Below are 24,067 nucleotides of genomic sequence, written 5' to 3' on the forward strand. Positions count from 1 at the left end.
GGCCTGAGCCAAGCAGGCGGATGGTGGCTGAGAGCAGAACTGACACCCAAAGCCTAGAGGGGTCCACGTATGCCAGAGGCAGGTGACACTGAAGGGACACGGTGCCCAATTTCAGGATTTTGCTTCACGTCAGCACTGGGATTCCAGCTGCCTGGCTGGGCCACTCTGGGTCACCTCCATTGGTGCTGCCCGCTGGTGGGCCAGGGATAAGACATAGAGGGGGCTTTGGGGCACTCTAAGGAGAGGGCCTGGGGGCTGTCCAGGTTGTGGTGGGATTCTCCCTGGCCCCGAGGGAGGTGGCACTGCCGGGGCTTGGCCAGGTCAGGAGGGAGTGGCCGCTCTTTCTCTAGAAATATGTGTATGTAAGCAACATGCGTTAATTTCCAGTGGGTGCATAACAAATTAGCACAAAGTATTGATAGATGGCTTCCCAAAACAGAAGTTTATTCTCTCAGAGGTCTGGAGGCCAGACCTCCAAAATCAGGTCGTCAGCAGGGCTGTGCTTCCTCTAAAGGATCTGGGAGAAATCTTCCTTGCTTCTTCCAGCTTCCAATGGTCCCAGACATTCTTTGGCTTGTGGCAACTTCACTCCTAGCTCTGCTTCCATCTTCACATGGCTTCCTCGTCTCTCTGGGTCTCTCCTTTGTGTGTCTCCTTAAGGACACATCATTGAATTTAGGGCCCACCTAGGTAATCCAGGATGACCTCATCTTGAGATCCTTAACTACAATTGCAAAAACCCTTTTTCCAAATAAGGTCACAAAGGCATAGGCTCAAGGCAGAAGGCCCAGCTGGGTGGTTGCCCCTTGCCATTCTTTAGCCCGGCTGGCTGCCTTGCCCACCCTGAGCAAAGACTTAGTGCCTCAGGGGACAGCCATGAACACTGTGCAACATGCCCCAGCCCCCGGGTCACCAGCTGAAAGACTCATGTAAGGTGAGGAATGAGGCCACCCACAGGTAGTGGCAGATGGCCAACACTCCAAAATCATCCTTTCTCTGCCTGAATGACCCCTATTACCACAGTCCCACCATCTAGCAAACTCATATTCATCTGTTAAGACCCAGCTCAAGAACACCTCCTCCATGATGTCTGCCCTGCCCTCTTCTCACAGGGATGGCCTCCATCCCATTTGTTGCCAGACCCATGTGGTCTTCATCTCTGTGTCTCCAGATCCTGGCAAGGGCCTGGATAGGCCACAGCATCCCTCTTCCAGGGAGACGAAGGTCTGAGTGTGAGGGTATGTGTGGGCTGCCCCTCCAGGATTCCCTCCCGCCCTCCCTACCCTACTCTCCCCTCAGCACTGCCCCGCAGGTTCCATCCTTTGCCAGGAAGGAGAACCTCCCCCAGCACCTTGACTTGTCTTCTTTTCCTTCCCAGGCTGGTCATCGGCGCTCCACTGGAAACCAACGGCCACCAGAAGACAGGAGACGTGTACAAGTGTCCAGTGACCCAAGGGAACTGCACCAAGCTCAACCTGGGTAACTTGGGCCACTGGTCTCTCCACAAGGAGGCCAGCCGTTGTCCAGGGTGGGGCAGGTGCTGAATCACGTCCCTGCCCACAGTCACACTGTGAGGTCACCTAGATGGTGTTGCTGTCCCCATTTTACAGATGAGGAAGCTGAGGCCAGAGAGAGGAAGTGACTTTCCCACAGTCACACAGCTTGTCAGGGGCTGGCCAGGATTCACACCCAGGTCTCCAGTGTCCCAGGCCATGGCTCTTTCTGCCTCATCCACGGCCCCTCAGCACAGGGGAGCCAGGAGCATTTCCTATCTTTTTTTTCTGACTTGGAAATAATAACAATAGCCAACATTCATATGTCTTATATACTGTTCACTACGTGCCAGGCACTGGTTTAAGCACTTTTAGGTATTTTTTGACTCATTTAATCCCCACAACAGCCGTATGAGATTTAATCATTAACGACAGCCTGTGGAGGTGAGGGGACCTGCCCGGGGTCACCCAGCTAATAAGCAGCAAGGCCAGGATTCCAACCCAGGCCATCTGCAGCCACCCTTTAACCACTGCGCAGCACTGCCTTTCTGAAATGATGACTCTGTTCCTCGCCGAAGCACTCTGGGGCACAGGGGAGACGCTTTGAGCAGCCTCAAGGCCTTCCAAGTCCTTGTAAATCTACGTGTACACGTGCGCACGTGTGCGCACAGCCTGCGTCCACTAAAGCGCACGCACCACTCCTCTAAAGCACTTCTGCTTTGTCCTAAAGGTCAGACAGTGGCCAGGCCATCACTTTGCTTTCAAAAGGGAGCAAATGTCCCATTTGGGCTGAGAAGCTGTGATTCCAGGACTGGCCTTCCCCAGGGCAGGACCCTCAGCCTCCCACTCTTCCAGGAGGGGAGCCTCCAACCTAGAGCAGTGGAGTGGGTTCCCCTGGGGAGGCTTTGGGGAAACAGGGCCTGGGGCGGTGGGGGGTGGGGGGGAGATGGCAGAGCTTTAAGGATAAGCAGATGGATGAAAAGGCCACATCAAAGAGAAGGCATGTGAAACCAGATCCCCAGGGCAGCCAGCTGTCCCAGCACATAGTGCTGGATGCTCCCGCTGGCCACATCTGTGTCAGAGCCGTGGATAGGAAGTTCAAACCCCAGCACAGCCGGGGGCCCAGGCTTCAGTGAGGAAACGGTCCAGGGCGGGCGGGAGTCCGGCTGGCGGCTTGTGGATCCCGGCCGTCACCACCCTGAGAGCACGGGCTCCCAAACACACCAAGCTGGATTCTCCTTCCAGCTGTACAGTTTCCTCACTGTGTGTCCAGGGGGAGCTCACATCCTCTCTCTGAGCCTAGGTTCACTTATGTGTGACCCTAGGATCCATCCCAGGTCTAATATGTCCCCCAGCTTTTCATGAGCACCTAGTATGTGCCAAGCACGATGCTAGTTACTGGGGATACAGCAGGGAACAAGGAGCCAAGGGCTCTGCTGGGAGGGCACAGTAAGCGAGGAGACACACTACAGTAGAAAGCAGGATCATCTCAGGTGGGGAGAGATGCTGTGCGATAAACCAGGTGTTATGATAAGAGAGGCTGGGTGGGGAGGAGGTAGGGGGCGGGTACTATCTTAGCAAGGTGATCAGGGGAGGTTTCCCTGAGCAGGTAACTTTTGAGCAAAGGTCCGATGGTGAGATGGAATCAAGTGGGACCACAGCATTCCAGGCAGAGGAGAAGCAAGTGCAAAGGTCCTGAGGTAGGAATGAACTTGCTCCGTTGGAGGACGGAAAGAAGGCTGGGGCAGAGGGAGCAAGGGGGTGGTGGTAGACATGCGCACTGAGCTTGGGGCCTGGGCCACTGAGAAAAGCCCCTGGTCCAGGTGGGGACCAAGACCATGAACCCATCATTTAGGTTCCTCTATCGCTCTGGTTTCCAATGTGGACCTAATTTCCCTCCAAAGGAGGAGGAGCCCCTGCTGACAATGGGAGACATGATGCCATCAGACTCTGAAACTGGGGCTTAAGCTGGGAGGCGGTGGGCAGCAAAGTGCATGGAGGCCGAGGAAGAGTACTGGTCAGGAAGCACCTCATTTGAGGAGAGTTTCTTTCCCTCCCAATGAGGAGGCAGGAGGACCATCTGTCAGTTTATCCCCACAGTGGAAAACGCAAGGCAAGGAAACCTGAGTCCTAGTTTTTCCTATGGCCTCTCCAGGCTCTGAGCCCCACTCAGCCAGGAATGTTCTTTCCTTTCTCTCCAGGGAAGTGGGTGTCAGTTATTCACACCTCAGTATTGAAGGGTCTACCTACCTCTGGTGCTTTTTTTCCCAGTACCTGTTTGAAGTCAGGGTTTTCATTGAGCGGCAGGGGCTCAGGGGGAGGGGATGTGATTCTGGAAGGCAAGCCCTGTGTGAGGAGGGGCTTATGCCCAGCCCTCACACAGACCCACTGAGAAAGGTGTAAGTCTCTCCTGGTCACAGAGGGGAGGTTAGTGACCGCTCCAAATCCACAAGCAGCTGGACTTGAACCTGAATCTTTCTTACTGCAATGCAAGGGTCTTGCCCACCATGCCATCTGCTTCCTGGACTACAGTTTCATTGAGGACCTCAGTCACTGAGACAAGGCCGGAAGAGAGGGGGTGGGGTGAGGTGGGGGACGCACCCTTTAAATAAATGGGGGGCAGAATTCTCCAAGCCGCTGAGGGGAGGAAGTTGCCCAGCTGGGGCTTGGAGCTTCCTCTCCAGACTTCTCACCACATCCCTCTGCAGCCACGGCCCTGCTGTCAGATGGGGAAAGTCGGGATGTAACGTTGGCTCTGCTGGGTTCAAGTCCCCACGCTATCATTTATCAGTGATCGACCTTATAGAAGTCACTAACCCTCTGTGCGCCTTGACTCTCTCCTCTGTAAAATGAAAATGGTGACCCCTGGGTCTCCCGGGACCGAGAGGGGGTCCTGAGAGGGCAGGTGGGCGCAGCACTTTGTAAATGATAAGGCACCATAAAAGCACCAGGGTTATGACTATTATTTTCTCTCCGGTTGGTTTGGACAGACAAACCAGAAAGCAATCCCAGGCCCTCGTAGAACAGCCAAGAGAGGCTGGATGTCAAAAGGAGCCTTACTACAGACTGAAGGAAACCAAGGGACAGCAAACAACAAACAGCCGCCCCACCCTAGCCCACAGTACAGTCGAGGGTCTGGATTTCTGGCCTCTGCCCATGCCCGGCCCCAGGTCTTGCTGGCCTGGGCCCCAGAGGGTCGGCCAACTCTTCACACTTCCAATCGCCAACAAAGCTAAATGCTCCTGAGCCCTTAGAGATCACTCCCCTCCCCTGAAGCAGAGAACACATCTAGATCCTGCGCACAGCAGATCAGGACTGCTCGCTCCAGCTTAACAAAATACCCAACTCACTTCCCCCTCAACTCTCCCCGGCAAGTGTCTGCACATGTGTGCGCACGCATACGCCAGACACACACACACACACACACACACACACACACACACACACACACACACACACACACACACACACTCTCTCTCTCTCTCTCTCTCTCTCTCTCTCTCTCTCTCTCTCTCTCTCTCTCTCTCTTCTGGGGAATCCAAGCTCATTTCTTTCCTTTCAGGGGCCTGACAGAATGATCTAGTAAAACCTTCCCCAATATAATCTGCTTAGTAAATTTAATCTCCACAGCCCGCTCCCTCCACCCAGTTGGCTGCCCCTGAACACTCCTCTGGGGACCGGCCACACAATGGCATTCTTGGGCAAGACCTTGTGCCTCTAGAAGGCTCTTGTCAAGTTGGCGATTTGCTCCCTGTGAGAAAGAATCAGCTATCGTGTGTCAGTTTATCAGCTGAGCGGAGAACCGGACCCTGAGAGTTGGGCAGGGGACTGCTACGTTTGATGGCAGGTTGCCTTAAAGAAAAACGTGGAGGAGGCACGGTATAGAGGAACCAGCCTCGGGGGAGCCCTGGTTTGTGTGGGGTGGGGCACAGGGGGATGGCTGGGGGAGGGAAAGCTCTGGACGAGGAGATGGAAGGCTCTGCCATCTGCCTCCTGTGTGACTTTGGGCAGTTTGCGTGACCTCTCTGAGACTTGCAGTCCTCATCTCACAGAGAGTTGAGAGGAGGTAATTAGACCATATCTGGGCAAGGCCTTAGTAAACTGTGAAAGGCTGCCCTGACCTGCAGGCGAGTGAGGCATCCAGAGGGGCAGGGAGAATGGGGGAGGACCCTGCCTGGTACCGACTCGACCTCGTGCCCCTCTGGTGGCCAGCGGCAGCAGCAGAGTCCGGGCAGAGGACAGGCAGAAGGGGCTGCAGGCTGAGTTTCTCCTTCCCACCCCAGGAAGGGTCACCCTATCCAACGTGTCCGAGAGGAAAGACAACATGCGTCTCGGCCTGAGCCTGGCCACCAACCCCAAGGACAACAGCTTCCTGGTAAGAGCCACCCACCCACCCACCCTCCCTCCGAGCCCTTCCTGCCCCACAGGCCCTCTGCTTGGGGCCGCGAGGGGCGTGTGGTGGCTGAGCATGGCCACCCACCAGGCTGCCTGTCCACGTGCACTCGGGGAGCAGCCCCTCCTCTGGCTTCCTGCCTGTGCCATTCTGCCTGCTGCGCCCTAAACTTCAGGGGGGTACAGTTCAGGCAGGAAAAAGGATTGAGCCCTTTCGTGTACCTTCCCTTTGGGGCTGGGGGGGAGTGCAAAGCAGATAGCCTGCAAAGGAATAAGAATAAATAAAGATATTCAACAGTCCAGTGGTAGGGGCGTCTGTCCTTTCCTTTGGGGAGCCCAATTTGCAAGGCAGAGGCTGAATCTCTGCTCCAGAATTGATGAAAGAAACAGGACACACCACACACCCTGAGAAGACTTTGAGGGGAAGCCGTAAATGAGCGAACTCAGATTTACTACAGCGGAGGGAAGGATACAGAGGGATGGGCCACCTGGACTGCATAGGATCAGATGGGAAAGCTTCCCAGAGGAGGTTTCTGTTTTGTTTTTAAAGAAGAGGCTAGTCTTAGCAAGGAAGAAGGAGGAGGGGGTACTTGGGCTGAGGTGGTAGAGACATTCATTGATTTAAACTATTTTTTGAGCACTTACAATGAACAGAGCCTGATGCCAAGCCCTGGGGATTCAGCAGTCAGCAGAGCTCCTGCCCTCCTGGAGCTTACATTCTGGCTGGGGGAGAGACGATAAGCAAATGAGTAGTGTGAACATGATGTTGGGACAGAAAGGCAGCAGCGGGCTGTGCTGGGAGATCTCTGCACCCCGCCCAGGCGAGCATATGCAAGCTTTGCACACAGTGGGAGAGTACGGGTGGCGTGACGGATTGGCACCGCCTGCCCCTTGCCATCACGTTCGGGTGAACCACCACGAATGTGGGTGAGGCTGGGACTGATAGTTCCTAGAGTAGCTGCAAGGAGGTTTCCGAGAAAAATTACCCAGAAAGCCCAGTAGAATGCACTGCTCATTTTAAGATGGGAGGGCTTGTGTCATTCTCTGTTCTCACCCATCAGTTCATTTCTGTTGACACATGAGACATCTTGGGTGTGAAGCATCAGACACATCAGGGCAGTGAGACGACTGGGATGCTCAGAGACTTGACAAGAGCATAGTGGCTCTGCCAGGGAGAGTCCTGAGGTGCCTCGATGTATGGTTGGCCCACAGCCCCCATCATCCCCAACCGAGGGCAACAGGACCCCTGGCCCTGTCCACGCGTACTTGTCAGGGGCTTTGGTCTGACCCTATTCTCCCTCTGAGGCTCCTTGTCATACGCCTACTAACTTGATGTCACCTACTTCATAAGGTGGGATGAAGGTCCAAGAGGGATAGTGTGATACAACCCCTGGGGCCTCTGTGGGTAGGTTAAGACCCTAGTTTATAAATAGCAACTTTTGTTAACTCATTCACTCATCCATTCACTCATCAGCCCATCCCCCAACCAAATGTCCTTCCCTCTATTCATCTCTCCATTCATTCATCCACCCATCTGTCTACATGTCAGTCCACCCCCTCATCCTCCCATCCCCTCCCACATCCATCCATCATCCATTCATCTATCCATCGTCCATCCATCATCCTTCCAGCCCTCCAGCCATTATCCATTACCTACTCTCCCATGATTCATTCTCCCCCACTTCCAAAAATAATTTACCAGAGCTTCAACAAAGGACACAGATAATACAAAACCTTTAAAATCTGAGTTTAAAAAAAGGAAGCTAATTAAAGAAAGGGATTGGAAGTGGAATAATTATTCTTCCAAACCAAGGGAAACTAGAGCACAAAATTTAGTCGAGTTTTCCAGCAGAAGGACAAAAATGGAGGCAGAAGCTGGGCTTTCTTTTTTTTTTTTTTTTCGGTACATGGGCCTCTCACTGTTGTGGCCTCTCCCGTTGCGGAGCACAGGCTCCGGACGTGCAGGCCAGCCATGGCTCACAGGCCCAGCCGCTCCACGGCATGTGGGATCTTCCTGGACCGGGGTGCGAACCCATGTCCCCTGCATCGGCAGGCAGACTCTCAACCATTGTGCCACCAGGGAAGCCCTGGGCTTTCATTTTTAATGACCCTTACTCTGAGAGGGACTCATCACTCAGTCTGTAAATGAGGGGCTGACATCAATATTTTTGGTAGCAAATTTCAGAGAAAGAGCAGAGACGTTCTTTTTCCTTTCCTTAGTAAGAGCCATGGGCATGTTTTGGGTACCCTGTCCTGGAGGTCTGCCCAGAAATGACCTTCAGGCGACCTCTTCAGAAAGACCCTTGAAGGGTCCACTCCCATGGATGACAATGCTTTCCCGCATCCTGTGTGGTGGGCAGGGGGAAGGAGAGTCACAACCTGATGATGGGGTGGAGAATGGGACCCTTGAAAAGACAACAAAGGAGGACTCTAACGTTAGTTTTTCTCCATTTCACCTGAAACCAAGGGAACTAGTACATATTACAGCAAGAGAGATTTCAGTTAGACTCAAAGAAGACCCTCTAAATCCTAAGGATAACAGCACTCAGACGGAGGATTCTGTCTTGGGTCTTGGAGGTTGGGACTGGGCCGAAGGCTATGGGGCCCGGACCCTCCCTGAGGCCCCCCGCTGATTGGGGGGTCCATGCTGTGCTTCACAGGCTTGCAGCCCCCTCTGGTCTCATGAGTGTGGGAGTTCCTACTACACCACAGGGATGTGTTCACGGGTCAACTCCAACTTCAGGTTCTCCAAGACCGTGGCCCCAGCTCTCCAAAGTAAGTGGCTTCAAATCTGCAGACCTGGGCTGAGCGACCGACAGTCCATGGGAGGCTCCGAGCTCTGGTCACCACTATCCCATGGCTACAAAGCAGAACTTGGACCCTAGCCCCGCCCTGCTCCGGCTCTCTGGGTAACCTGTGGGGTAATAATCTTGGCCCACCCTCCCGGGGCAAATGAGCTAAGGTTATGAAGACCATCCTGGCAGCCAGAGAGGCTCACTGCAAACCCACCCTAAGCGAGGAAGAGATTCCTGGCCCACCATGTCCATCAGGCAAGCTGCGTACTGCCGAAGTCTGGGGACATCGTTCCCTTAGACTGTAGTGTGCGTGGTGCCCTCTGATGTTATGGGATGCAGCTGCCCTGTAGGTGGAGGGCCAAGGAGGACAGAACTACCCCTGGTGATAGTCCCATCTAATCAGTGTTCCTGGACATGAGGAAGCGCTGCCCAGCTTTCCCAGAGCCTCATGGAACACAAAACCTCCCAGTCTCTCCCCACCTGCCAGGAAAGTCTGGGGAAATAACGCTCAGACCTTGCTTCCTGCAAGCCCAGACTGCTTGGCTGCGAGCCTCACTATTTCCTGTGGGCTCACCACCAGCACCCAAGCAGCTGCTGCCCGTTTCATTGAGGGTGAGGGGATTAGCACTTCTGGCTAGAGGCAGCCTCCCTCCAGGCACCAGGGCCCAGTCGGAGATGGGAAGGTGGTGCTCGGGGGGAGGGAGGAGGAAGGTCAGTCCAGCAGGGGCTGGAAAATGGTCCCCTCAGGGGCCACGAGGAGGCGTCGATTCTATTCTTACAAAACGTCAGCGGGAGAGGCAGAGGCAGTGCCGGGGCTGGGAGGAGGCTCGCAGCCAGTCACGGGAGGTGTGTCACCCCCTACAGAGGTTCTTTCCTCTGGGCCAAGGTGTGACCATCTCAACCTCCCAGAATCTCCTGTGGCGGAGACCTCCTCACCCCGCTGACCAGCAGCCGTGCCCTGGGAACTCAGCAGATCCGGATCCCAGGGCACCCCCCCGCCACCCCTGCCAACACCACGGAGGATCTAATTCAGTAGGTCTAGGATCAGCCGCAGGGCGTGTGTACGTGCGCACGTGCGTGTGTTTCAAAGGCGTGTTCTGCCATGTTTAGCAACCACAGAGGTTCTTCCCAATGTGTCTTAAAATGAAAAATTTGAAATCGTAAGAAAGAAATCAGTAATAATAAATGTGTTCTAATAAAATTGGCTTTAAAATAAAAGAAACCTGGCCCCTACCAGTAGATGAGAAACCCCTCCTAGTCAAGGAGTTACTGTCTCGTGTCCTTGTGGCTGCCGGCACCACATGGCGCTGCAGCACATGGCGGGTGCTCAGTCCACAGGTGTGGGGCGAAAGCACACTGGAGAAGGACAAAGCTATCAGGCACCGTTAGCCTGGAGGTATAGGGACATCACATGCTGCGTGCAGCGTGTGCAGACGAGACCAGAGTGTACACACAGCTTCTCCTAAAGCGGAGGTGGTTCTGAGCATCGAAACGCTTCTAAAGTGCTCTCCCAGACACAGAACCTGTGCCAGGCGCCTAGGCTCAAAGCCACCACCTTCCCCTCCTGGTGAGCTCTGACATCAACATACTACACCTTCCCGATGCAGGAGTTACTGGAATGGTTAACTCACAAAGGCCCCTGCTGTATTGCTGTAAAGTAGATTTGAAAACAGTGTGAAATTCTCCAGTAAAAATAAGCAGATGCCCAATATTTCAATGTGGCACAGTATAGTATATATCGTATCAGATTGTATCATCTCTTATTCAAGGTAAGTCCTGCGGTTTCACAAACAGAAATAAATTACTTAGATGTAAAGAAGTTTTTTAATTTGTTAGGTTACCAATGTTTCATGTTTTCTTTGTTGCTTTCTATTATTCATTTTAATTTGGTATTAATATTACAAGAATATAGAGAAACCTTCAGGCTCAAAGCAGCAAGATAATGACCTGATGATGTCATTGTTACATTAACAAAGTGGTTTGGTTAAAAAAAAATAATAAAAAGAGGATAAGCTAAGATTCTTGAGCATTTACTTGTGCTCAGCCCTAGAAGCACCACCTTGTTAATTCCTCGTGGCAATCCTCTACTATCGATATGCCTCTTTTACAGAAGAGAAAACCGATGCCAGGATGTTAAGTAACTTGCCCAGGGTCAAAGCCGGGGGTCAAACAGTCTGACGCCAGATTCCACATTCCTAGCTGTTACACCATGCCTCCCTCCTAAGAAGTGAAACCCATTCATCTGGGCTGAAAGTGGTAATGCCAGCCTACCCATTACAGTAAAATATACAATAATGAGGTACTGATTTGGGCACTGTTGGCTGCCTACCAAACACTGGCCAGCTAACGGCGGTCAGTCCCTGTGGAGGAGCAGAGGCAGTAGGGCTCCATTCATGCTTTGTTCAGACAGCCAGTGCAGAACGGTGGGGCAGAGCCAGGAATTCCTGGGCTCCTCACTCACATTGCCCAAATAAATGTTCAGCCCAAGGACAGCTCCCAGGCCAGGCTTCCCTGGACAGTCATCCAGGGGATCAGAGATTTGCAGACACTGGCTCCTTGGGTAGCTGTGACCATGTTCCCACTTCCCAGGGTGCCAGACCTACATGGACATCATCATTGTCCTGGACGGTTCAAACAGCATCTACCCCTGGGTGGAGGTTCAGCACTTCCTCATCAACATCCTGAAGAAGTTTTACATTGGCCCTGGGCAGATCCAGGTGAGTGTGGTTGGGACTCTTTCCTCCTCCAAATAAGGCCCCCCCAAAACCCATGGCAGATGCTGCCCTGGGGTGGGGGGGAGCATCTGTACATGTGCTAGAAAGGTGTAGGTGAAAGGGCTAGCCTCAGGGCCCTGCAGCCCAGGATACCCATCTCTGCTGGGCACATCAGGGGACGGCGTAGGGGAGGCATCACTGAGTGGGTCAAACACTGTCCTCTGGGATAGACACCACATATTAACAAAAACTTTGATCAGCCAGAGAGCGAGAAGACACTAGCACCCTGCTGGGTGAGGCACAGGGGAGAATTAGACACTTTGATCTTGGAGAAGAGACAGGGGAAGAGGTCAGCGCTGCCGGCACATATTAGAAATGCTGCCTGGCTAACGAGGGGGTAGATTTATTCCGTACTGTTTTGGCAGGCCAAAGGAGGACTGATGACTAGAACTGACAAGGTGGCAGATTTCAGTTCAATCTAAGAAATTATTTTGTAACAATTAGCGCCATTAAAAGGGGAGTGGGCTTTCTCATGAAGTAATGAGTTCCCCACCACTGGGAGATCATCTTTTAGGGTACGGTGGATGAAAGTCCGGCATTGGAAATGCACTTGTACCAAATAAACTCTGTGGGCCCATCCGACAGTGACATTTTTTCATTCTAGTCCTACTATAGGTAGGTTTTTGCTTATTCTTTAAGGTTTTTATTTTGAGGCTATTAATATTTGAGTCTTATTAATATTTCAAACTTCTCTTCCAAATTTGAAAGAACCTTAGTTCCAGAGTTCGGTGAACAATGCCATGGCCCTCCACCCACACTGCTCCTAAGATTTTAGACTTCAATTCTGTGCTCCACTTTTGTCTTTTTAAGTAAGAAACTCAATCTGCTGGGCCTTTCTTTAAATCACAGTCTCCTCTCTCAATATGCACCTCCCACCTGCCTCACCAAGCCAGCCATTCATTCCTGGAACTGTGCAGAACCTGCTTCCCTTCTGCTTAGTTCCTCTCCCTTGGGAAGGTCCCCAGCCCTCCTCACTCCTGAACCGTCCCAGAGAGATGACTCCAGGAAACCTCATCACCAAAGCGCCAGCCTTCAGGGGTCAAGATGTCCTGTTTCCCTCTCCTCTAACTTGCAGGTTGGAGTCGTTCAGTACGGAGAAGACGTGGTACATGAATTTCACCTCAATGACTACAGGTCTGTAAAAGATGTGGTGGAAGCTGCCAGTCACATTGAACAGAGAGGAGGAACAGAGACCCGGACGGCATTTGGCATTGAATTTGCTCGGTAAAAAAAAAAAATTTTCTAAATCTCAGATACTGTTACAGTTATCTTTTGCTGCCCCACAAAATCTAGTGTCTGGAGAGACAATAATTAATCCCTCAAAGTTCTGGGCATTGGCTGGGCTCAACTGATCAGTTCTCCCTTGGGTTCTCTCGTGTGGTTGAAGGCTGGTGTCAGCTGGGGCTGTTGTCATCTGAAGTTTCGACTGGGCTGGACATCCAGCATGGCACACTCATGTGGCTGACAGCGGATGTTGGCTGTTGGCTGGGAGCTCAGCTGAGGCTGGTGATCTGAGCACCCACACGTAGTCATGTGGCTTGGCTCTCTCACCGTGTGGCAGCCAGGCTTTGAGAGGAAGCATCCCAAGAGTGAGTTTTCCAGGAGATCCACACAGGAACTCTGACTCGACTGCCTATGACCTAGCTGCAGAAGCCCCAGAATATAACTTCTGCTCTAGTCTTCTGATTGACCAAGTCACTGAAGCCAGCCCAGGTTCAAGGGGAAGAGAATTTAATTTCCCCTCTTGATGGAGGAATGGCAAGGTCACATTACAGAAGAGCATTTTGGGGCTGGGATTTCCAGTCAACTTCAGGAAATATGTTCTGCCACAGAGACCCTATGAAAAGTGTGTGGGTTGTATGAGGGCAGAATCTTCTTGTGGGGTGTTGGTCATCAGTAGAATGCGAAGAACATAGTTAAATCTGACATCTGAGATTGTAGAGCAATGAGGCTGTTCCCTTAAACATCACACCAGAGCTCACAATAATAATGAATGCTATCTCTAGTCATCCAGACAGGTAGCTACATGCTTATTCCAGTAACTCTGCCATGGCTCAGAACACTGTACTCACCCCCACTGGAATCAGTGAATGATTTTTAAAGTCAATTCCCCCAGATCTTTCCAGCTGTGGCCTAAACTCCTACGGTAACTATGTCCAAGACATTTAGATTTTAAATGTATAAATTTTACACCTACGAATATGAGCTCTGCTATGTTCATTGAGACCACCGTCCCATTACCTTATAATCCCACCTCACGTAGGGTTAGTCGAATGTAGCATTTAGCAGAATGCTACAATGTGAAAGCTATTTAGTAGTAACATGATTTCATGTGGTCAAAAGATTAACTCTTTTTTTTAAAATATTTATTTGGTTGCACCAGGTCTTAGTTGTGGCAGGCAGGCTCCTTAGTTGTGGCTTATGGGCTTCTTAGTTCTGGCATGAGAACTCTTAGTTGCGGCACGCATGTGGGATCTAGTTTCCTGACCAGGGATCGAACCCGGGCCCCCTGCATTGGAAGCGCAGAGTCTTAACCACTGCACTACCAGGAAAGTCACCCAACTTCACTACTCTTTATGATTAAGTTACTGCTCCACTAGTGTATTTCTGTTCACTGATAAAACCTGCTCAAGCATTTTTCCTAAATGAGCATCCCTCTGTGTAAAGATGGCTCTTACTCACCCTCATGAGAAATGGGCCCTCATGGGGGTGAGTCCCTGAGACCCCAAGCAGGCTCTTGTGAAGTGGCCAGGGGAACGGAGGAAGCCCATGCCCACTGAGCTATCAGTGAGAAGCTAACTGACTCCCACCGGGATGGAGCACACTGCTTCCATCTCATTTCGCAGCCCCTCTCCCCCAGGTCAAGTGTGTGTGACTCACCTAGTAGTTTGAACCATCATGACTCACGAGCACTGCTGGGGTGTGCGATCTACACCTCAAGTGAACTTTGAAATCTAATCTTCCCGGCCAAGTCTGGGTCCCAAATTACAGCTGGTGCCTTTTCAGGTAAAAGGTTTTCTCTCCTCACTCAGCTATTCATAATGTATTTCTTTTCTGTGTACCTACTAAAGTACAAAGATCCAGGCCATGGACTTGAGGGGTTATAAAGAGGGTAACCCGTGACCGCTGGTAAGCGTCACCCTAACTCAGTGAGGATGAGAGAGGAGGGCTCCAAGGGAGGGATCAGAGAGGACTGCCAAGATGGGGGATATCTGACAGACCCCAGGATTACAGCAGGGAGAGATGGAGAGAAGACATTCCACAGAAGACATTCTGCCCCAATAACGGCAGAGGAGAGGGAAAGCTGAGGAACGTTTACATTCAGAGCCTTGCTCTGAGCATGGTTCGTGTTGGGGAGTAGTAAACCCTGCAGCTGCAAAGATGGTTTGGAGTCAGATTGTGAGAGTTATAACATTGTAGCTAAAACAAGTGTGATTGGCCCCTGAAGGTTCTTGAGTGTCATCGTCAAATGTGCGCATGAAGGTGAGCCTGGCACCCATGTGTGGCTTTGAGGGGAGGGGGCAGGACAGCGCTTCAATGCCACCTTCATTCACTCAACACTTTTTATTGAGCATCTACTATGTGCCTCACACTGTTTTAGACACTTGGGATAGATCAGTGAACAAAGCAGATAAATATCCTGCCCTTGTGAAGCTGATATTCTAGAGGGTGAGGCAGACAATAAGCAAAAAAACAAATAAATAGCTAGTATGCTAGAGGGAGATACAAGCTATAGGGGAAAAATAGAGTCTGGTAAAGGCAGTCAGGCAGGTTGGGGAGGGCAGGTATTTAATCAGTATTAACCAAGTAGTCGGGGAAGGCTTCACCAAGAGCTGACATTTGAGTGGAGACTTAAAGGAGGTGAGGAAGTTGGCCAAGCAGGTGCCTGGCAGGGGAGGTTCCAGAAGAGGGAGCAGCTCAGATAAAGGCCCTAAAACAGGAGCATGCCTGGTGGTTCCAGGATCAGTGAAGATTCCAGCAGAAGGAGGAGCTCAGAGGGATTACCAGGGGTTTCGCGGGCCATTATCAGGACCTGGGAGAAATGGGAGCCAGGACAGGTTTTGAGCAGAAAGGAGACGTGATATGACCTTTCTCCACGGGGTCACATTGGCTTCCAGGTTCATGGAAACTGTCGTGAGTATGAAGCTTTCACTGCATTCCAGGAAGTTATAGTCTGATTTACAAAGCGACAAATCCAAGTCTTTTACACAATACAAATTCACAATTTTAAATCTGATGATTCATGCCAATATTTATGCTATTACAGATTCTTGCAGATATTCACACCATTCCACTCTATGGAAATATGATTCTGAAATTTCCTTGGCTCCATATGTAATAAAGCCTGCTTTTCCCCTGCCATATTTTTTCTTCTGGAGTTTTGTTCCTGGACCTGGCCCTCCAATGAAGTCACGGAAGCATCTCGAGCGTCCTTTGAAGGACTAGCAGCATTCTCCCTCCACTGAGTCAGGCTTAAGCCCAAAATATTCTCTGTATTTTGTCATGTCAAGTGTGCCTCTGCCCCCCTTCAGTCCACGCCTCACACTAAAATTAGAGGAGTTTTTAAAGCCAGCATATCCAGAATATCATAGAATTGCTAAGAGAATGGCAGATGGTCTGTTTCTCTTAACTGGTAGCTTGAAGATGCTCTGAACTAGTTTATTCCAAGTTTTGTGAATTCCTTAACATCTAAATCACGCACACCAGCTCATCAGCTTGCTGTGTAACAAAAGATACCCCTGGTAACCAAAGCCTTAGGGTGATGGGATTTAACCTGACATCATGGTGCTTGAACCTGTGGGTCAGACCTTTGAGGACTCACTGCAGCATCTAAAGGTAACATTTATTTTTAGGTCCTTATTGAAAAATTCAGAACCTCATGGTCTGAAGAAGAGTTGGCCTCACACAGGCACCAAGAGCCAGTGATGGTTCAGGAGCCAATTTTTCCTGCTTCGTAGTCACCAGCTCCAAGAGTCCATAGAGCGCCAGCCCCCCGGCTCCTGGTTGGACTGCCCGGCAGGCAGGCCAAGCACCTGCTCCGGCCATTGAAAACAAAAGAAAAAGCAAGAAAGAGAAATATTTGTCATAGAATTTTATATTTAATAGTCCCCAAAGTAGAATCAAAGTGGTTCTCCTGGGAAACGTCGGAACTTTGTCAGGCTTCGTCACACACGTTTTACGGAACGGCATGGTTTAGCTGTTGAGTTGCTCTGGCACATCACCTTTTCAGAACTGAGGGAAGTGGTTCTCAACTCCGATGTTCATTGGAACTTTTGAAAAATGCTGGTGCCCAGGCCACACTCCAGAAATTCTGATTTCATGAGTCCAGGTGGGGCCTGGGCATCCCTTATTTTTTTTTTTTTTTTAACTCCCCAGATGATTCTAATGTGTGGCTGGGTTTTTGAACCGTGGAACTAGGGCCACCTGACCCTGAACTCCCCTCCCAGACCCACCCCGTCCCCCTGCTTCCCCAAAACAGCAAGATCAGGACTTGAGAGGGGCTTTTCAAAGTCACTGTTTAAAGACAAGCAGATTTAAGATGCATCTGAGCAGCTGGCGAACGAGTAGCCTGGGCATCTCAATCCAGCTTCTTTGGTTCAAGGTCCCAACACCGTGTAGGGTTGCCCAGGGGCTTAGCCCTGGCTTCGAGGCAGTAGGAGCGCCAGGCCTGCCCCATCCCCACCTTCCTCTGTGACCCTCCCCCTGTGCTTGGGTTCCAGCTCAGAGGCTTTCCAGAAGGGTGGAAGGAAAGGGGCCAAGAAGGTGATGATTGTCATCACGGATGGGGAGTCCCACGACAGCCCAGACCTGGAGGAGGTGATCCAGCAAAGCGAGAGGGACAACGTGACCAGATACGCTGTGGCCGTGAGTCCTGTCCTGCCTGTCCTGCCCCTGCCCACCCTCTAGAGGCTTCGCCATCAACCCCTTGGGAACTCTGGGGTGGGGGGTGGTTCTGGGCAGTGAACCAGCCATCCAGGCCCTCAGATGGGCCTCTCCTTGTTACACCTTCTCCTAAAGAGCAGTTGAGAATCTCCTTTCTGTCCTGCCCAGGTTTATCTGCAACAGCTGTGGGGTGTATTTTCTCCATTGCCAGGGAGGTTCTGAAACCTCTGAAAACTAGAAAACACTCCCAAGTCCCAGAACCCTGTCTTAGAACAGGGTCCGAGTCTGGGGCCATGGGTGTGTGGGGAGGTCTGTGCCATGTCCCGGTTTGTCGCCCCTGCCCCTGTTCCCTGGCAGGTCCTGGGCTACTACAACCGCAGGGGGATCAATCCAGAAGCTTTTCTAAATGAAATCAAATACATCGCCAGTGACCCCGATGACAAGCACTTCTTCAACGTCACTGATGAGGCGGCCCTGAAGGACATTGTCGACGCCCTGGGGGACAGGATCTTCAGCTTGGAAGGTGAGCGCTGCTTCTCGAGAGGGGTCCAGGCTCCTGGGCTCACAGCAGGTGAAGCCCACAGAGCGAAATCCAGCCACCCGCCCCCACCCCGGCATGGGAGGGTTTAGCGGGAGTCCTCCCTTTGTGATGACCGCCAACACTGGAGTGCTCCTGTGCTGGATGTGAGGCTGTGCACTTTCCAAACAGCCCCTCCTTTTACTGTGGAGGAAACTGCAGCTCGAAGGGACCAAATGACTTGCCGGAGCTCCGACAGCTCAGGAAGGAATTGGGGTTTGAACGAGCATTGCCAGACTTAGCAAATATAAAATACAACATTTGTGGCCGACTTGTACTAAAAAACCGTTAGTTGTTTGTCTGAAATTCGAATTTAACTGAGCGTCTCGTATTTTATCTGGCAACTCGAGTTGAGCCCAGCTGAGCCAGGCTCCACCGCCTGAAACGCTCGCCCCCCAAGTCCCACTGCTCCCACTCCACTTTTTTGCGGGGTTTCCTCAGATTGCCTCCCTCCTTAATAATTCAAACTGCAGTTTTGATTTGCGTGGGTCTCGTTTGCACCATATATTGCTGTAGAGGGGCCCTTGCCATATTGGGCTCTACCATATGGGAGGATTTTCAAAAGAGATAGAGGGCAGCATCCCAGAGCCCAAGCAGTCTGCTCTGCACTGGAAATGGCAAGCCACAGACACAGGGAAAGAGAAGAAAAGCCCTCATAACCCATGATAAAGGAATAGAAAGTATGAACCTGTTTGACCCTCACCTTAGAATTAAACGTCCAAATCAGTGAGTTTATTCTCGAAATGGTTGCCTTGCGTGACGAGAACATTGGCTCCAATGACACATCAGGAGGCCCTGTGCAGGGAGGACCTTTCAGCACGCATGGGATTCCTTTGCAAATCTGTGGTGGTGACAGGCCTTCCTCCTAAGGGTCAATTTGATATTTGGGAACCATCCAGAAGCATCTGGAACCAAATCTGGTGAACAGTAGGAATGAACAAAGTGGGAAATTCCATTTCTTGCCAACAATGCAGATTACTTCTTTCCGTGCACTTTTCTGGATCTTTCCCCTTCGTTGATATCCCTATAGTATGCGTGCCCTGTAATACAAGTCATTTCAAGTTCTTTTCAGCAGGGAGTGAGCTGCTAATAATAAACCTACACGGTCACCTGGAAGGTGCCTGCTGCTGGGGCAGATGAGCTGGTTCAGGCCTGGGGCCCCCTCTCACCTCCCTGCAAGTGCTTCTGGGGACTGAGCTGCAGGCATGTCTGGTGCTAAGAAATCAGGTGCGGAGCTAACATCTTTCTGTCCCTCTGTTTCAGGCACCAACAAGAATGAAACCTCCTTCGGGCTGGAGATGTCACAGACGGGCTTTTCCTCTCACATAGTGGAGGTAAGGATGGGTTTAGAGCTGCCCTCCTGCCCTCTCACTCTTCCCAGCTCTCTGGGTCATCATCTCGCCGTTCTTGGGCTGTCTCTCATCCCCCTTTCTTGGGGTCTCTCTGCCTCTCGTCTTCTGTGGGTAGAAGAGGGATGTCAAGGTCATCAACTTATAATAAGCTGTCTCAAGCCCCCCCATGCATGGGGACGTGTCCCACCAGGACCAAGGGTCCCAATCAGTCCATAGAACTTCATGCAAAAACTAGGTCAACATGGCGAAACCACTTGCCTGGGCTCTAATAGTGCCCTGCATGCCCCAGGTGGCCTGTGTGTGCAGGGGCACGGCCCTGCAACGATGTTGGGAGGGTGTCCAGATGTGCCAGGTGTGCTCTGGAAGGCAGCCCACATGGGCTTCTCTCTTTGCGGACTCAGCATCGTGTTGCAGAGGTCCCAAGCAGACATACGGTGTCACAAGGGTCATGTTCTGTCTGGGGCATGTGCTTCACCTGGTTCTGATTCTCAAGATGAGGCTGAAACCTCATAGGATTGCCAGAGGGGCAGAGGAGTCCATAGCTGCATGCTTTATAAGCTATTTGGGGTTATAGCCCCGCCTGGGAGTACCATGCAGGGAAAGCCTGTGTTGTCAGTATCAGCACATGCCCCCGTGGCATGCTTTGGACAGACAGGTGTCCTGGGCTTGCGTGCATAAGCTCTGCCCAGGCTGGCCCCCATGGGAGTGGACTTGCGCCTCCGAATTTGCCAGAAAATGCCTATCAGTCCATCCCGCTTATATATCACTTTCAGTAACCCACCGAATTCTCCCAACTCCTCTGTGAGGTGGACAGGGCAGGATTCCTTGTTCCCAGTTTCCAGATAAAGAAGCCAAGTCCCAGGAAGGTTGAGTGACCTGCTGAAGTGACAGAAGTGAGAGAAATATTAGTCTCATGCTCTCTCCCCAACAACGAGCAGCTGCTCCGTGAGAGCATTTGGAATCTAAGGGGGCCTCAGTCATAGATCTCAAGACGGAGGGAGGGGGACAGATGCACAGCAGACAGCAGGCAGATGGATGGAAACGCGACTCACACTCAGCGTTTCCTGAGCTGCATCTGGACTGTCTCGTGCCTGCTTGAATACAGCAAAATATAAATATAACTGCCCTATATTGATAACAGTCATGTAATATGTGCCGAGCACTTTAATTTTTCCAGAAAATTTCTGTGCCTCATTCATGCTCAGAAACAGCCCTGCAAAGTAGGCAGATGGTAATAGTTGTCCCATTTTAAGTGGTTATGTCAGCAAATCTTTTCACTGCCTTTTCTGTGCTGGGCCCTGTGCTGGATGCCAGGAGGTTCAGAGGTGAGAGCCCTGCCCTCAAGGAGCTCCCAGTCTGAGGGTCAGGGGCCAAGTACCAGGAGGGATGAGGGCATCCATTCGTACAGGTCAGGCGGCCAGTCCTGTGCTCCAGCTGGACTAGCCCTGGTCTCCTGACTCTGGGGTCAGGGCTGATTGGAAAATGCAGCAAGGAAAATCAATTTCATTAAATTCAACAAGCATTTGTCAAATGCAACTAAGGTATCAAAAGGAAGCGGAAATTATTCTTGCCAAACAGGAGTCAGTTTGCAAACAATGCAGAACCGCAGTCCTGAGCTTGGTGAGTAAGATAACAGAAACTACAGACTTCTCCTGGGTACAGGCATTCAACTTCAGGAGGCCCCCCCTATCCACGGAGCCCCTGTGGAGGCCCCCTGCTCAATGGGGAACCACCTGGACTCATCTAACACTAATTAAAGCAACATGTGATCAGGATCTTACAGAAGGAAAGGTCCAGGCTAGGGGAGAGGGGTGTCAGGGAAGGATCGGGGGAGGCTGGCACTCGGGCAGGCCCCTGAGGACAAGGATTTCAGCAGCCATGGGTGGCAGCAAGCAGAAGAGAGGAAGCTGTGTGCACAGGCCTGGGGGAAGTCTGAGCACAGACGGGCTTGGGGAGCGGGTCTCGGAGCAGCCCTGATGTTGGGGACAGCCAGAGAGGGTGAATGTCCCACGTCTCCATCTTCCATTCCGAGGTCATTTTTTGAGCATCTCCCCGTGTGCCCGCCCAGCTCTGTGCGAGGCACTGGGGATGTATTGGGTTGGCCAAAAAGGTCGTTCGGGTTTTTCCGTAACATCGTAGGGAAAAACCCGAACAAACTTTTTGGCCAACCCAATATATAGAGAGACGAAGGTAACATTTCAGCTGACAGCAGCTCACAGTCTAGTTAGGGAGAAAGACTCTTAAATGGTAAGTTCAGTCTCCTGCTTCTAATACTGTGATCTGTGTGTGCCCAGGAATCAGGGAACCTAAAGAGAAGGGAGGTTAAGACAAGCTTCAGGGATTCAGGGGAGTTCAGCTGAACCCTGACAGTGGCCCAAGCAGCAGATTGTGTCAACAAGTTGAGTCCTTGCAGGATCAATGAGTTCCCCGGCTGCAGGGGAGAGACCAGGAGCTCAGAGCCCCAGCTTGTTATTGAGGTCAAGGTCATGTGCTGCCCTGTGCAGCTTCTTCCACATGCTCAACTCTTGTTCTCTTCTCCTAATCAGAGAAACCAGGGTGCCTCTCCCCACCCTGTAGATACAGACCCCAGTTCTTCTATCACCCCATGTCTTGTTTTCAAGTGACAGACATCTGGAAGTTTTTATCTGGTAGGACTTTGAAAGAGACAGTGATTACATTTGAATCTGAGACTCTTTTATACTTTTTTTTAAAATTTTCTAAATGAATAAAATCCTTCCAAATCCAAAGGAATTGTGCAATGATGGTGGGCTGTCTGGAGCTCTGACTGACCATTGGGTTGCTATTTTAGAGCACAGAGGTTTTTCAGTTCCAGGCTGCTGATGCCATCATAATTGGCCACAGGGACTTCCCTGGTGGCGCAGTGGTTAAGAATCCGCCTGCCAATGCAGGGGACACGGGTTCGAGCCCCAGTCCGGGAAGATCCCACATGCTGCGGAGCAACTAAGCCCGTGTGCCACAACTACTGAGCCTGTGCTCTAGAGCCCGTGAGCCACAACTACTGAAGCCCGCACGCCTAGAGCCCGTGTTCCACAACGAGAAGCCACCGCAGTGAGAAGCCCGTGTACCGCAATGAAAAGTAGCCCCTGCTCGCCACAACTAGAGAAAGCCTGTGCACAGCAACAAAGACCCAACGCAGCCAAAAATTAATAAATAAATAAATTTATTTTTAAAATAAAATAATTGGCCACAGCTGTCCTGTCCCTCGGAGTCCAACCCCGCAGCTCTCAGGGTCAGTCGGACCTCTCTGGGAAATGGAGACAGGAAGGTCTGGCCTTTCAGCTTTGCCCAGAACTGGTCCTGAGCCCGAGTGAGTCCATCTCCTGTGTGAACCCTTGGGCTCCATCTCCCCTGGAAATGCTCCACAGACAGCCTCAGGCAGCTGTTTCCTACAAATGTGCTGAAAGGGTCTTCAACTGCCCTGGGCTGGTTGAGCTGTCAGAAGGAAAGATCCCTAGTCCCAGGGGAAGGACCCAGTAGAATGTTCACAAATGGCAGAGGAAAGGCCCAGGGTCTGATAACCTGGTCTGCTGCCATCTTACCTAGCAATGAAAGAAGCCTTCAAGTTAGGAAGGGTGAAAGCAGCAAGAGGAAGGAAGGACCAGAGCCCAGGTTAGGAGAGGAGGCCCCAAGACATTCCCTGGCCTCTGGATGCACTAAAGCTCCAGGCCACAGGCATTGCATTCCAGGCTGATGGCCAAAGTTCAGAGCTGCTGGGAAAACCCAGGGACCTGGAGCCCCAGGAAACTGTCGTCCTGATTAGCAAAAAAGGGAAAGAGAATATTCCAGAAATTACCATCAGGAAAATTAGCTATGGATCCCTGGCCACATTTCAGAATGGATTTGTAAGCCAATGGTTCCATTAGCATTTGGAAATGAATGCAAAGGCCGCTAAGTGCCGGCTGCTTGCTGAGGTGATGAACTCCCTGTCAAGCTGGGTAACCAAGAAAAAGCTGCATGAATCTGCCAGAAAGCTTGCAGAAGGGATCCATACCTCCATGATCCCCATGGGCCACAAGGTGTGAAGGAAGGAAGAGGACCATATATAATTGATGCCTGTGGTGATGGATGGAGCTGCAGGGGAGCCCCCTTCCGTGATGGACTCTCCTACACTGCACTCCATAAATCTCCCCAATACCAAAATTTTACAGAAGGAAGCAGTTTTATTAGGATGGGTCTTGTCTACACAAAAGACTTGACCACTCACCCAAGATGGGAACAGATGATTTTTCCTTTAAACTACACACTGATGGTCCGGCAGGCCCGGCCCCAGTTACATTTGAAACAAGCCAAGGGGACGGGTTGGGGGTGAGTCTTATTCCCAGACCAACAGCCCCAGCCACCCGCTGCCTCTTCAGCCTGTGCCCTTTTCAGCAGCCCTCCTGGGGCTATGGACTGGCTATTATGTAAGGTTCTCAGCTGTTGAAGCCTTAAAGTTGCCATCTCTCCTAAGAGTTTTGCATTTGAATTCGCTTTGCAGATCTGATTCAATCAAAAATAAAAGAAACTCATCCATAATGGTGAAATGAGGGGTTGACACCTAAAGGCTGTAAAGCCCCTCTGAGTCCTCTTAGCCCTAGGCGGTGGACTCTTGGCCCTGCCAGCTCTGGGGCAGGCAGTCAGGGCTGCCCCCATATGAGGCCAGGACATGGTAGCCGAAGTCTGCCACCATGCTGGTCTGGATTGTTTACAAGTTGACTCCTGGTGGCAGGAATCATTTCTGGTTCATTGAGGTCCTCCGAAGCCCAGCCCCATGTCCTCAGGCTGTGCCCTGGTGCCCAGC

The 24,067-nt window shown here is 51.5% G+C and overlaps 1 protein-coding gene across 1 annotated transcript in view; it reads left to right on the forward strand.

Moving 5' to 3' along the window:
• Positions 1-24,067, forward strand: part of ITGA11 (integrin subunit alpha 11) — a 124,845-nt gene that overhangs the window by 60,066 nt on the left and 40,712 nt on the right. Inside the window, exons 3-10 of the mRNA XM_004276237.3 lie at positions 1,379-1,479; positions 5,777-5,868; positions 8,546-8,660; positions 11,270-11,397; positions 12,530-12,678; positions 17,175-17,319; positions 17,695-17,860; positions 19,178-19,248. Coding sequence (XP_004276285.2) covers positions 1,379-1,479; positions 5,777-5,868; positions 8,546-8,660; positions 11,270-11,397; positions 12,530-12,678; positions 17,175-17,319; positions 17,695-17,860; positions 19,178-19,248 — 967 coding nt within the window. The remainder of the gene's footprint in view (positions 1-1,378; positions 1,480-5,776; positions 5,869-8,545; positions 8,661-11,269; positions 11,398-12,529; positions 12,679-17,174; positions 17,320-17,694; positions 17,861-19,177; positions 19,249-24,067) is intronic.

Source organism: Orcinus orca, chromosome 2, assembly GCF_937001465.1.
Source record: "Orcinus orca chromosome 2, mOrcOrc1.1, whole genome shotgun sequence".
NCBI lineage: Eukaryota > Metazoa > Chordata > Mammalia > Artiodactyla > Delphinidae > Orcinus > Orcinus orca.